The 14,937-nt window shown below is 39.1% G+C and overlaps 1 protein-coding gene across 2 annotated transcripts in view; it reads right to left on the bottom strand.

The window, feature by feature from the left end:
* Positions 1–14,937, bottom strand: part of golga4 (golgin A4) — a 160,801-nt gene that overhangs the window by 135,404 nt on the left and 10,460 nt on the right. The window contains exons 2-3 of one of the 2 annotated variants that reach the window (XM_048528965.2): positions 11,519–11,614; positions 5,096–5,194 (exon numbers count right to left, since the gene is read on the bottom strand). In XM_048528965.2, coding sequence (XP_048384922.1) covers positions 5,096–5,194; positions 11,519–11,614 — 195 coding nt within the window. The remainder of the gene's footprint in view (positions 1–5,095; positions 5,195–11,518; positions 11,615–14,937) is intronic. The other variant, XM_048528967.2, reaches the window with a different exon arrangement.

Below are 14,937 nucleotides of genomic sequence, written 5' to 3' on the forward strand. Positions count from 1 at the left end.
GACTACTCAGTTGACAGTGACAGTGAGAGGTTCTCAGCTGGAAAATATTGCTTAAGGCAAAGCTGCATGCTTATTTGAGTTAATGGGAACTGCAGATGCTGGAGAATCCAAGATAATAAAGCATGAAGCTGGATGAACACAGCAGGCCAAGCAGCATCTCAGGAGCACAATGCTGCTTGGCCTGCTGTGTTCATCCAGCTTCACACTTTATTACCATGCTTATTGGAGTCATTTGTACTGTAAGTAAAACAGTGATACATATTCCAACAGCATTACGTTTCTATTATTTAGTATGTTTTTATGCTGATTGTGGACCCCTTCATCAACAGGAAGACTTGATCAAATGGCAGACTCCTGGTCCCATCGGTGCCTGTCAATAAAAAGTTTGCCATAAAATACATGTAGTACTTACATACTGTGGCCGTGCCCTTGTGGATAATTCCAGGAATTAAGTTGCACAGCATTGTTCTCTGTCTCTCACCATACGACTGAACCACCTCCTCCTTTTCCCCGCCTTCACCTTACAAATACAACAAATACTGACATTGCTCTCCTTTTCTTCTCCACGAATTCCAGTGCAACTTTAAAGTATGTGCTCTTCCAAGCTGACTGGTGTACACAAAGGACATGATAGCCAATTGTGATGATACTATGGCTTTAAGAGGTGTATTTTGTCCTGCTTTTTTTTTGAAGACGTTTTGTGTCATAGGCAGCAAGCTGTGTCTTCCAAGCCAATGAAGTAACCAGCTTGAGAGGCCTTGGGTTTTTTTTAAAAGATGGAACAACAGAAGCAGCATGAATAGGTGTAGGCAGGCTCCCACTGAATCAGGATTGTAGTTTAGCTTTCAGCAGTTGTTGGGGCTTGAAGCTGAAAGTAGAAGCTGTTATTTCTCTCTGTTACAGCTAAAAGCTGGAGTTCTCTCTGCTTTTGCCAAGGTTGTCTCGACAGAATGTTACTATATTGGTACAGTCGCTGTTAAGTAGTTAAACAATCTACTTTTCTGTTAAGTTTTCTAACAGAGATATGTTATTCCAATGCTTTTTTCTTTTGTTTGTATCTTAATTATAGGATAAGAATAAAGTGTGTGTGTTTGCTTAAATCCAAGTAGTATAACCAATTGAATTACATCTGGAACACAGCACCTTAGCCTAGACCACATTTATCTTATTTAAGTGCAAGCGTATCTCCTGATGTAATTGAGGGGTTTTGGACTGGTTAATAACACATTGGTCTTAGCTCTCACAATATACATTCTGATACAAAGATACTTAACAATTAATATCGCTTGGAAGACTTGCATTCCTTTTTCCACAATCCTAAAACTTACATCCAGTTTTGTGGACATAAAAAATTAACTATGATTACCATAAGACATAGGAGTGGAAGTAAGGCCATTCAGCCCATCAAGTCCCTCCGCCATTTAAATCATGGCTGATGGGCATTTCAACACCACTTCCCTGCACTCCCCCCCCGTAGCCCTTGATTCCTTTTGAGATCAAGAATTTGTCGATCTCTGCCTTGAAGGCATCCAACATCCCGGCCTCCACTGCACACTGCGGCAATGAATTCCACAAGCCCACCACTCTCTGGCTGAAGAAATGTCGTCTCATTTCTGTTTTAAATCTACCCCCTCTAATTTTAAGGCTGTGCCCACGGGTCCTAGTATCCCAGCCTAACGGAAACAACTTCCTAGCGTCCACCCCTTCTAAGCCGTACATTATCTTCTAAGTTTCTATCAGATCTCTCCTCAACCTTTTAAACTCTAATGAGTACAATCCCAGGATCCTTAGCCATTCATCATACGTTAAACCTACCATTCCAGGGATCATCCGTGTGAATCTCCGCTGGACACGCTCCAGAGCTAGTATGTCTTTCCTGAGGTGTGGGGCCCAAAATTGGACACAGTACTCTAAATAGGGCCTAACTACAGCCTTATAAAGCCTCAGAAGCACATCACTGCTTTTATATTCCAACCCTCTTGAGCTAAACGACAACATTACATTCGCTTTTTTAATTGCGGACTCTACCTGCAAGTTAACCTTTAGAGAATCCTGGACCAACACTCCCAGATCCCTTTGCACTTCCGATTTGCGAATTTTCTCACCGTTTAAAAAAATAGTCCATGCCTGTATTCTTTTTTCCAAAGTGCAAAACCTCACATTTATTCACATTGAATTTCAGCCGCCATTGCCTGGACAAGTCTCCTAAACTGTCTAAATCTTTCTGCAGCTTCCCCACCTCCTCAGTACTACCTGCCTGTCCAACTATCTTCGTATCATCAGCAAACGTCGCCAGAATGCCCCCAGTCCCTTCATCCAGATCATTAATATACAAGGTGAACAGCTGTGGCCCCAACACTGAACCCTGCGGGACACCACTCGTCACCAATTGCCATTCCAAAAAAGAGCCTTTTTTCCCAACTCTCTGCCTTCTGTTAGACAGTCAATCCTCAATCCAAGCCAGTAGCTCACCTCGAACACCATGGGCCCTCACCTTGCTCAGCAGCCTCCCATAAGGCACTGTATCAAAGGCCTTTTGGAAGTCTAGAAAGATAACATCTACTGGGTTTCCCTGGTCTAACATACTTGTTACCTCTTCAAAGAATTCTAACAGATTTGTCAGGCACGACCTCCCCTTACTAAAACCATACTGACTTGTTTTAATCTGACCCTGCACTTCCAGGAATTTAGAAATCTCATCTTTGACAATGGATTCTAGAATTTTACCAACTACCGAGGTTAGGCTAATCGGCCTATAATTTTCCATCTTCTGCCTTGATCCTTTCTTCAACAAGGGAGTTACAACAGCAATTTTCCAATCATCTGGGACTCTCCCTGACTCCAGTGACTTTTGAAAGATCACGACCAAAGCCTCCGCTATTTCCTCAGCCACCTCCCTCAGAACTCTAGGATGTAGCCCATTGGGGCCAGGAGATTTATCAATTTTTAGACCTTTTAGCTTTTCTCGCACTTTCTCTTTTGGAAGGCCTACCGTACTCAACTCTGCACCCTGGCTTTCCTTAATTGTTGGCATACTACTCATGTCTTTCAATGTGAAGACTGACGCAAAGTACTTGTTAAGTTCTCCCGCTATTTCCTTATCTCCCATCACTAGCCTTCCAGCATCAATTTGGAGCGGCCCAATATCTACTTTTGCCTCTCATTTGTTTCTTATGTATTGAAAGAAGGTTTTACTGTCATTTCTAACATTACCAGCTAGCCTACCTTCATATTTGATCTTCTCCTTCCTTATTGCTCTCTTTGTTATCCTCTGTCTGTTTTTGTAGCCTTCCCAATCTTCTGATTTCCCAGTGCTCTTGGCCACTTTATAGGCTGTCACTTTTTCTTTGATACGTTTCCTGACTTCCTTTGTCAGCCACGGCTGTCTAATCCCACCCCAGATAATCTTTCTTTTCTTTGGGATGAACCTCTGTACTGTGTCCTCAATTACACCCAGAAACCCCAGCCATTGTTGGTCTACTGTCTTCCCCGCTAAGCTCTGCTTCCAGTCGATTTTCGTCAATTCCTCTCTCGTGCCCCTGTAATTACATTTATTTAACTGTAACACCATTACATCCGATTTTGCCTTCTCTCTTTCAAACGGCAGACTGAACTCTACCATATTATGATCGCTGCCTCCTAAGTGTTCCCTTACTTTAAGGTCTTTTATAAAGTCTGGCTCATTACATACTGGAATGTTTTTTCAAACAAGGCTTTCTAGAAATCATATGACTTGTTATAGCTGCTTCTTTTGCTTGAGACACTGCTGAGGATGCTTTGCACAGTGACTCACTTGGAGAGCGAGTTTTGAGAAGATTTGATAATAGAAATAGAAAGCGAGACATAACACCAGCGCTTCACCGGAGGCTCACTGATGATGTTACCTAGAATGGTGACGAAACGTCTGAAAATTAACGTTCCAGCTCAGCGAGCAAACTCACATCCAGTCACTTGGATAGGTTTATTTTCTGATTAAGTTGGCAGGAAGACTGCTGAGAACAAATCAAGTCCCTCAAGACTGTCTTGATATTCAAATACATCAAAACTAACCTGCCACTATAATTCTACAAACTTCAAGGCTCGCCTAATGAAAATCAATTTTGAGTTATTTTAGCTTCAAATTGACCTGGCCACAACAGGTTTTTGTTGTGCAAGTTCAAGATTTCCAATGTACCTTTTGAGAAGAGGTATTTCCTGATAACCATTTTTTTAAATGTCCATTCCTGGGTATTTAGCATATCTGGCAAAACCTGTTGCTCATCTCCAGTGCTCCTGAGAAAGTGAAGATGAACTACCTTCTTGAACTGCTGCTTTCCACATCGTATAGGTAGATCCAGTATTGAAGAGAGAGTGAGTGTTCTAGGATTTGGATTCAGCAACAAAGTAAAAGCAATATAGTTACATTCAGAATGGCATGCAAAACTTGCAAGAAGTGGTATTCCCACACATCTGCTGCCCTTGCTTTTGAGGATGGTAGATTTGATAGTCATTAAATGACAACAGACACGGTTACATGTTTAAACATTATTTACTTTTACTACTTTTGAAGGCTGCACTCAGTTGGCAAAAGCAAACACCCAATTTAAACCTACTATATTCCAACTTGAGACAACTTCACTTAAGTTTATGAGAAAATTCATAATGGATCTAAGACTATGACTGTTAATATGCAGAAAACGTTTGTTTTTAATATTGTGAAATACACATTTAGGTATTAGTTACATCAGCCAGTTATGGACAGCAATATTTGGTGAGGACTTTAGAGCAAAGCAAACTTTGAATATCTAAGGGTTTCATTATTTTCTTGGAGGTTTACATGTTCAGAACTTGGACCAAAGGATTTCTGTCAGACAGAACATGATTTGAATTAATGATAAATAAATCAGCAAATTAAACATTTATTTCTAAGTCAAGTTCTCTGCTTCCAAAGCTGGCATAGGCTTCTGCCATCTTTCAATGAAACCCCTAGATAAACTCACAGTTAAGTGGTAAATGGCTTTGAGGAAATAATGCAAGTATCAAGCAGCGCAATCTTCTGTTTCTAAACACTTCTCCTACCCTGCCATGGCATGTTTGGAAGGGTGGGAGGACTCACCACGTTAATATTCTGCACTTTAGGCCATTTGGTGCTTTCCAGAGCAAAGATAGTATACTCAGAGAGAAAAGCAGGCTCTGCTATCATCTCGGCCAATAGCTGTTTCATTCCCAAGCAGAAAAGGAAACAAAAAATAAAAATATACTTAGAGGAAATGATGCACGTCACTAGTAACAGGTAGACTGTTAAAATTAGATTCTTCATATAGGGAGGTTCAGACTTCATTTGGCTTCATGGTACATCTATTTGAATAGGTATCCTTGGGTGGAAAATAATGCCTGGCAAATAAATTCTTTTTCATCTTTGGAGCAACTCCAAGTAGTCTTGATTAGTTTTGGAGCAGTTTCCTCAACAAATCTGCCTTACAAAAACAGAAATTGTGAGAAAAACTCAGCAGGTCCGGCAGCACCTGTGAGAAGAAATCATAGTTAATGTTTGAGGTCCAGTGACGGTTCTTCAAAACATTTCTGAAGAAGGGTCTCTGGAATCAAAACGTTAACTCTGGTTTCTCTCTGCTGACGCTGCCAGACCTGTTGAGTTTTTCTGCAGTTTCTGCTCTTGCGTCTAATTTCTAGCACTCAGTTCTTTCGGTTTATCAAATCGGCCTTTTGGAACAAAATTTTTGTATCAGCTCAATAAACCCAAAATTGGGAAGATTCATTTCCAGGTGGGCAGTATCTAACAAAGTTACACCTCGTTTACAGGACAGCTTTTCTTTTATTTAAAAAAAAGGCAGGGGTTGCTTATGGTAAAAACAAAAATTAGATGCTAAATTTATTTGGCCTGTAATGTGACTAGGCTACTTTGCAGATTCATGTTCAATATGTCAAAAATCAAAGCCTAACTGTTCCACAATTTAACAAAAAGCTTCAAGTGGAATCAATACTCGATTTTCATCCTTTATTCTTTCATGGGATATGGGCACTGCTGGCGAGATGAGCGTTTTTTGCCCATAGTCAACTGCCTTGAGAAGGCAGTGCCTTCTTGAAACATTGCAGTTCACATGTAGTAGAAACACGCACAGACTGCTCAAACATGAGCCACCAATAGAGATTATTTTCAGTCAATCATGATACAGCATTCAGAGATGCCAAGAGCAGGGAGAATGAGGAGCAAAGAACAGGATAAACCACAGTAAACTCTAAAAGCTTCGACAAACACATTATTGGGTATAGAAGTATAGATTTTAAATACTGCAACAAAAAACAAGAATAACTTCTTTAATCAAGAATTGTAAATTGCACATTAGGCCTTAAATTTCTATATTCTCAATTTGTGAATCCATCAGAAGACAACCTGTATAACTTGGAGCAAAGGGTGTGATTGGAAGAATATAATTATTCAGAAAAATCCCCCCGTTAGGTACACAATTCACTACGCAGTACTTTGTGAGCCACAGAGATCAGGAAGATTCCAGATTCAATTCTTGACCTCCGCTATCTTAATTTCTGTAAGGAGCCAATTAATGTAATTTTTTTTGGTTTCAGGCCTACACGAAAGAAAGAAAATGGTTCAGATTCCCATTCTTGGTTGGCATCCCGGGTGACCCAGTCTTTGTTGCATTCTTGGTGAAACAGAAACAGAGTCAGACTTAGCTCAAGTATTGTTTCTTATTTGAGGAGATTACAATAATTATTGTTCCATAATAATCACAAAATAATAATGGATGTTTAAGAAGTGCACTTTTGTTCACAACTACTGAGATTGTCTGGGTTATTTATACAGCACCAAAAGTATATTCCGACAGTGTAAGGACTTGAAAATATTCGTCTGGTCAGATGGCCTTACTTAAATGAGTCTAAAATTGCTGTTTAGAAAATCATTAAAGACTTTTGCTGTCGACTTCACAACTTGACAGAAATTATTTAAATCACCTCAGTAGAAATGACACAGCAGATTGAATCAAATACTCAAACACTTGGCCATTAAGTTGTGATCTTCTGAAGTTCAAATTAAAATTCAACTTCATCTGCATTACCGGTATACTGATGCTTGTGCACACAATGAGATACTCAATGGTTACGCCTAAGCCACAAAAACATTGAAATATTTAATAATTAAAATGTAACTCACCATGCTTGGTATACTACACTTCCTTTTACCACCTAATTGTCTTTTAGTCTTGACAATTTATACTTTCTTTCTCCTCATCAATATAATCAATGTCAGAATTAATTTTGTATTGTTGATTAAATTGGCTCATTTTCTTTCAAATTCATTTGTACCTTGCCTATTGATCCCAAGTTTCTTCCTATTACAACATTTCACCCTGTGACACTAACTCAGAATTACTGAAATCAAAACATTTTAAACTTAAATGAGGTGATGGCTCAGTCAGTCAAGTTTTGAGTTTAAAAAAAAGAGTATTTTATAATTCCTATGCAAGATCTCATCATACATCACAATTAACTGAAAGAAAATAGAGTCAGAGAGATGTACAGCACGGAAACAGACTCTTCAGTCCAGCTCATCCATGCTGACCAGATATCCTAGCTAAATCTAGTCCCATTTGGCCCATATCCCTCTAAAACCTTCCTATTCATATACCCATCCAGATGCCTTTCAAATGCTGTAATTGTACTAGCCTCCACCACTTCCTTTGACAGCTCATTCCATACATGCACCAATCTCTGCAGGAAAATTTGCCTCTTTAGTCCCTTTTAAATCTTTCCCCTCTCACCTTAAGCCTATGTCCTCTTGTTTTTAACTCTCCCATCCTAGGGAAAACATTTTGTCTATTTACCCTATCCATGCGCATCATGATTTTATAAACCTCTGTAAAGGTCATGCCTCAGCCTTGAATGCTCCAAGCCCCAATCTATTCAGCCTCTCCCTACAGCTTAAATCCTCCAACCCTGGCAACATCCTTGTAAATCTTTTCTGAACACTTTCAAGTTTCACAACATCCTTCCTATAGTGCCTTATGACTCTTCTCAGTTCTATAATCTGAAGATATAGATTAAGATTTGAAAAATAATTAAGGCCTAATTATTTAGAAACAAGGTGGAAGAAAAATTTCAGCAAAGTATTTACTGTGAAGATAAAATGTGATTTTTTTCAAAATTAATGAAAACTAAAATCTTATTTTTTATAATTCAGTCTGAGCTTAAGATATGTGACACAGCTCAATTCAAGTGTCTAACAAACCTGCAGAGCTTGTCACGTTGCAACATATTCACTATAATCCTCAATAATTTTTTTAAAAATTCTACAAAACAGAACAACCCATAATAACAAGTATTTAAGATGCATGTGTGCTTACAGTAGCACATAATAATGGAAAACAATCCAAAATTAAACAGCATCCACATTATTATTTTGGTAGACACTACCACCTTAAATAGAATGTCAGGTTGTCAATACTGCAGCATTTTACTGCAAATTTTCAACTGAAACTGTCCTTAGTCATGTTTCATGATCTAGAAACATGGAAAAATATGGAGAGTAGGTCATCTGGTCCTTCAAGCCTGCTCCACCACTTAAGATGATCAAGCATGATCCTCTATCTCAATGTCTATTTCCACTTCCTCCCCATTACCCCTTGAAGCCTTTACAATCTAAACAATCTATTACTTGAATATATTCAGGAGAGAATTCCACATGTTCACAACGCTTTATGTGAAGAAATATTTCCTCATCTCAGTCCAAAATGGCCTACCTCATATCCTGAGACTGTAACACCCTGGTTCGAGAATTCCCATCCAGGGAAAGCATCTTCCCTCCAAGGAAGTCTATTCAGCCCTGATCGAATTTTACACATTTCAATCAAACATACTTAGCAGTCATTGATAACTGTCGTGCAACTAATGCTTCGTTAATATTGTACAATTAGCAACAAATGTACAGTTCAAACGAGTCACCAGTTTCATACTGTACACACATTTAATTTTGTCGTTTAAGTCTTTTTCCACAATAAGTTTGCAGAAAAATAAGCCATCTTAAGTCAGGTGATTTGCTTCGACATAAACAAATCTTTAAAATTTGCAAGAAAGGTAAAAAATAACAAAAAGCACACAAAATGTATAAAACCACAGATAGTAGGTATTTAACCAATGTGTTTTGATTCCAACATAATTATTGCCTCAAAACATATGATCAATAACATTAGAAAACATAATAATTCGTTAAAAAGGCTGGATGAGCATACAAAGCATTCATACCTTCTCAAGCAGTAGACTGTTATTCTTCAGAGTATGGGCCAAAAAAAGGCAAAAATGCCAATTGATGATATTGCAATTCAACAGATCTACCTCTGACCCAAGAACACTTGTTTGGATTTGAGATTTCTTTCCACAGGCAATAGTGCCAGTTTGTTAGTCCTAAACCTGGCAAGATAAACTTCTGAAACTTATGCAATGACACCTCTTCCTTTCTCTTTTCCAAGTGCCTTGCTATACACAGAACATAGAACAGTGCAGCACAGTACAGGCCCTTCGGCCCATGATGTTGTGCTGAATTTTTACCCTAATCCTAAGGTCTATCTAACCTCCACCCCTACCTTGTACTATCATCCATTTGCCTATCTAATAGCTGCTTAAATGCCCCAATGAGGCCGACTCCACTACCCTCTCCGGAATGCATTCCACACCCCGGCAACTATCTGAGTAAAGAACCTACCTCTGACGCCTCCCCTAATATCTACCTCCACTCACTTTAAAACTATGCCCCCTCATAAAAGCTACCTCCACCCTAGAAAAAAGTCTCTGGCTGTCAACTCTATCTATACCTCTGATCGTTTTGAACACCTCTATCAAGTCACCTCTCATCCTTCGTCGTTCTAAAGATAAAAGCCCTCGCTCTCTCAACCTTTCCTCGCAAGACCTTCCCTTCATTCCAGGCAACATCCTGGTAAATCTCCTCTGCACCTTTTCCAACGCCTCTGTATCTTTCCTGTAATGAGAACTGGGCACAATTCTCCAGATGTGGACGAACCAGGCTTTTGTATAGCTGGAGCATAACTTCACGGCTCTTGAACGCAGTCCCTCTATTAATGAAAGCTAACACACCATATGCCTTAACAATTCTATCCACATGCACATCTAATTCAGAAGCACTCTTCTACTTGTGTCAGAAATGGATTGGTGTCATGCATTATAGACACTTGGCAGCTTAAGGGTTCAGACTCCAATATTTCTTATCTGGAAATATTCAAATAGAGATGAAATCAGCCAAAAATCTATGTTCCTGGAATTCCAATTCGAAGAATGTTTCGGGTTATTTGGTACAGGTACGCCAATGTCAATTCTGTACTGTGAGCAGGATTTAGCTTTCACTAAATGTGCTGACATCTAAGGCATCGTTAAATTATCAGCGCAAATGTTATAATGCTATTCTGCCGAAGAGCACATAACTAAACTTGCTTCATTATTCCTTTCTCCTCCATATACTTTTAACTAGCCTGCTACAAAAATTAGAAGTGACGTATTTAATAATTTCAACTTCAGGCAAATTTTACAAGGTAGATGCACCAAAGATGATCTTTTCTGATGGATAATTCTAAATATTTACTTATAGAAGGGGATTGCTCCAAACTGACTGGTTAACAAAGAAATGAAACTGGCTTTCTCAACAATTTGCAGCATTCACAGAAGTTGAGGCAGAAAATTCATGAAGTAAAGAGACGAGTTTCAAAAGAATCAAACTAGAATATGCCTTCAACATGTAGCGAGCTCCTTGGGCAAGGAACTCATTAACAAGGAGCTTTTCTCAGTACTCCAGAGGGCACAGGCAGTCCATTTCACTTTTTTGTAAAGATCCTAAAATGTGAGTTAAATAAAGAGGTAATACTGCATCTTTGCATACTGTGATCAGATGAGCAACAACAGAGGCTCTCATCCTTCTGAACTAGATGAAAAAGCTTATAGCCAACCCAAAATACTTAGTAACTTCCAAAAATGAGACCAACACATTCATGATATAGTCTTCAATGAAAACTTATCATGGCAGTTTGTAGATTCTGGTGGCCAGTGGCTATTTTAATGCACCAACTCCCTGAAAACGGAGCAGAAAACAGAATACAGGCCACTGGCCAGAAACGTTTTTCTCTCCACAGTTGGTACATGATCTCTTGTATATTTCCAGTATATTATGGTTTTAAAAACATGATGTTGAAATTTAAACTGATGGACTGTTCTCAACAACATTCATACAAACTGAGGACTGTTTCACAATCCACTACATAATCTGCTCTAATAATGTGAAACAAACTAAGAAATACTGTAACAAAACAAATGGTAAACATCTAAATTAAAATGGATTCACACAGAAATCATGGCAACGTGTTTCCAAAGAACAGAAAAATAGTGATGCAATGTATCAAAATTATTTTTCCCCCACATCCTGGAATATTTCAACAATTAAATCAAGCAAATAAAAATGTTCAATGATTCACATCCAGTTCCTCATATTTGGTCTTGAATTTACCTCTCTGTCACCTAAAGTGCCTTCGTTATGTTGACCTGACAAGGAAGAGGTGCGGCTTCTATTTCCTGTTGAAGGTGGAGTTGATTTTGGAGAAGCCTATGGGGAAAGAAAAGAAACTGTTTTCAAAATTTAAAAAGATTTTTAAAAATCTGTCAAGCCTTGGAATTCTTGTTTCTATTACCCCAATGAATTTGGGATAAATTTATTCATTCAGCATAGCAAGAAGGTTGCTAACTCAATTACTAGGAATCACGATTTCAAGGTGAGAGGGGAAAAGTTTAAGGGAGATATGCGTGGAAAGTTCTTTCTGAAGATGGTGGTGGGTGCCTGGAACGCATTGCCAGGAGAGGTGGTAGAGGCGGGCACGATAGCGTCATTAAAGATGCATCTAGGCAGATACTTGAATGGGCAGGGAACAGAGTGATACAGATCCTTGAAAAATAGGTGACAGGTTTAGATAGAGGATCTGGTTTGGCGCAGGCTTGGAGGGCCAAAGGGCCTGATCCTGTGCGGTAATTTTCTTTGTTCAGCAATTGTCAGGACTACATATCTTGTTCTAAATTGCACATAAAGTTATTTATATAGAACATAGTACAGTACAGCACAGTACAGGCCCTTTGGCCCTCGATGTTGTGCCGACCTGTCATACTGATCTCAAGCCCATCTAACCTACACTATTCCATGTACGTCCATATGCTTGTCCAATGATGACTTAAGTGTACTTAAAGTTGGCGAATCTACTACCGTTGCAGGCAAAGCGTTCAAATTCCATTACTTCTCTCTGAGTAAAGAAACTACCTCTGACATCTGTCCTATATCTTTCACCCCTCAATTTAAAGCTATGCCCCCTCGTGCTCACCGTCACCATCCTAGGACAAAGGCTCTCCCTATCCACCCTATCTAACCCTCTGATTATTTTATATGTCTCAATTAAGTCACCTCTCAACCTTGTTCTCTCTAACGAAAACAGCCTCAAGTCCCTCAGCCTTTCCTCATAAGACCTTCCCTCCATACCAGGCAACACCCTAGTAAATCTCCTCTGCACCCTTTCCAAAGCTTCCACATCCTTCTTATAATGCGGTGACCAGAACTGTACGCAATACTCCAAGTGCGGCCGCACCAGAGTTTTGTGCAGCAGCGTCATAATTTTTTAATTTGCCTCAAATTTCTTCACCAGTTCCAGGTTATTATGTATCTTTGTGCTGTTGTTGGTATTTTCTGAACATGATCTACAGGATTTAATTGATTACAATGCGCTGGTCATGTTTTAATGTCAATTGTTATCCATTATGCAATATGCAAAAACAAAATACCAGAACTAATCAAAATTTGAAGTAAACAGATTGAGTCATAATCTTACTGAATGGCAGAGCAGGCTTGATGGCCTCAATGGTCTATATCTCCTCTCAATTTATATGTACAAACATTCATAAAAGCAGATAATGCAAAAATCACACAGCATCATGTGTGGACAGAGAAACACAGTTAATTTTTCAAATTGTAAATTTACAGCAAACATGAACTCTAGACCTGATCGTCCGATGCCAACAGCTGCAAATGCAGCTATGTTTAGCAGTGCTGTGCATTTGAACCCTTCTGATGTTTTGACCCATGCATAATAATTGCCTGGTAGGTTTAAGCTTCCAATTGTGCAGACCAAGTCTCTTTTTTTGACAAATCGATTACAGTTTTTTTTTGAGGGCAAATAAATTTGAACTAGTGGTTGGTAACATACATGGGTTTCCAAAAGACATTTAATAAGCTGCTGCACAAAAGACAAATAGGTCAAGTACATTTTCAAGAAGTTAGGGGTTATATGTTGCCATGAACAAAGGATTAGTTAATGGGCGCAAAAGGTGAAATAGGGCATTTTTAAGTTAGCAGGATACAACTAATGTATTTGGATCTTGGCTATTTACAATCTATATCAATGGCATAGACAAAGAGTAATGGAGCTAAATTTGCTGACAATACAAAATTAGGTGAAAGTGTAAGCTGAGAGGAAGAGATGAAGGCACAGCAAAAGGATATTAAAAAGATTAGTAAGTGGACAAGATAGCAAATAGGAATATAATGCGGCAAAGTGTTAAGCTATTCATTTTGGTTCTGAGATCAGAAAAGCAGATTTTTTAAAGTCATAAAATTCTCCTTGTTGATGTTTAGTTCTGGGTGTGCTCGTACAAGAAACACAAAGTTAACATGTAGGTACATCAAGCAATTAGCAAAGTAGGTAGCATGTTGTCCTTTATTACTAGAAATCTGGAATAAAGAGCCTTGCTGTAAATGCACTGGACTTTGGTAAACTAAGCTGATATTCCCGGAATGTTAGTAGTAGTAGGAGTGATTTCCATATATCAACATTCCAGAAGATTGTGACACGATAGGCTGAGGGATCTAAAATATGAAGTCAGAACCTCAAAATAAGGCGTTAATCATTTCAGACTGCGATGACGCAGAGGTTTGTATACCTTTCGAATTCTCTGCACCAGTAGATTGTTCCATTCACTCCTGGCATGAACAGATTTTTGGTCGCTCATGGAATTGAGAGAGACACAGAGCAGACCGTAAAGTGGAGTTGAAGCCTGAGATCAGAAATTAAACTTCCAAGGAAGGATACAATCTGCTGCTCCTCTGTCATGTTCTTGTGAAAAGTTCTTCAATGGTTGTCATCACAGCCAAGACAAAAAGTGGAAAGAATTGTTGTTGGAGATCAAACATTTCACCCCAAGACATTGTTACAAATTGCTCAGCATATATTCTTAGGCTGAATCATCTTCAGCTACGTCATCAATGCCTTTTCCTTTATTTCAAGTCAAAAGTGAGAATATGAACTGATGTTTTACAGTGACAAGTACCATTTGCAATGGCTTTGCTTCTGAAACAGTTCCTGCCCACATATGGGAAAACTTGGAACAACATTCAGGCTAAATCTGTCAATACAAATAATAAGAACATAAGAACTACAAGCAGTAGGCCATCCGGCCCCGCGAGCCTGCCCCGCCATTTAATAAGATCATGGCTGATTCTCAGCTCCATATACGCGCCCACCCACCCACCATAACCCTTAATTCCTTTACTGTTCAAAAATTTATCTTGCCTTGCCTTAAAAACATGCAGCAAGGTAGCTTCAACTGCTTCACTGGGCAGGGAATTCTACAGATTCACAACCATTTAGGTGAAGAAATTCTTCCTGACCTCAGTCCTACATCTGCTTCCCTTTGTTTTGAGGCGATGCCCTCCAGTCCTAGTTTCACCTGCTAGCAGAAACAACCTCCCTGCCTCCACCTTATCTATTCCCCTCATAATCTTTATGTTTCTGTAAGATCTGCCCTCATTCTTCTGAATTCCAATGAGTATAATCCCTGTCTATTCAGTCTCTCCTCATAATCCAACCCTCTCAACTCTGGAATCAACCGAGT

This window comes from Stegostoma tigrinum, chromosome 5, assembly GCF_030684315.1.
Source record: "Stegostoma tigrinum isolate sSteTig4 chromosome 5, sSteTig4.hap1, whole genome shotgun sequence".
NCBI classification, from domain to species: domain Eukaryota; kingdom Metazoa; phylum Chordata; class Chondrichthyes; order Orectolobiformes; family Stegostomatidae; genus Stegostoma; species Stegostoma tigrinum.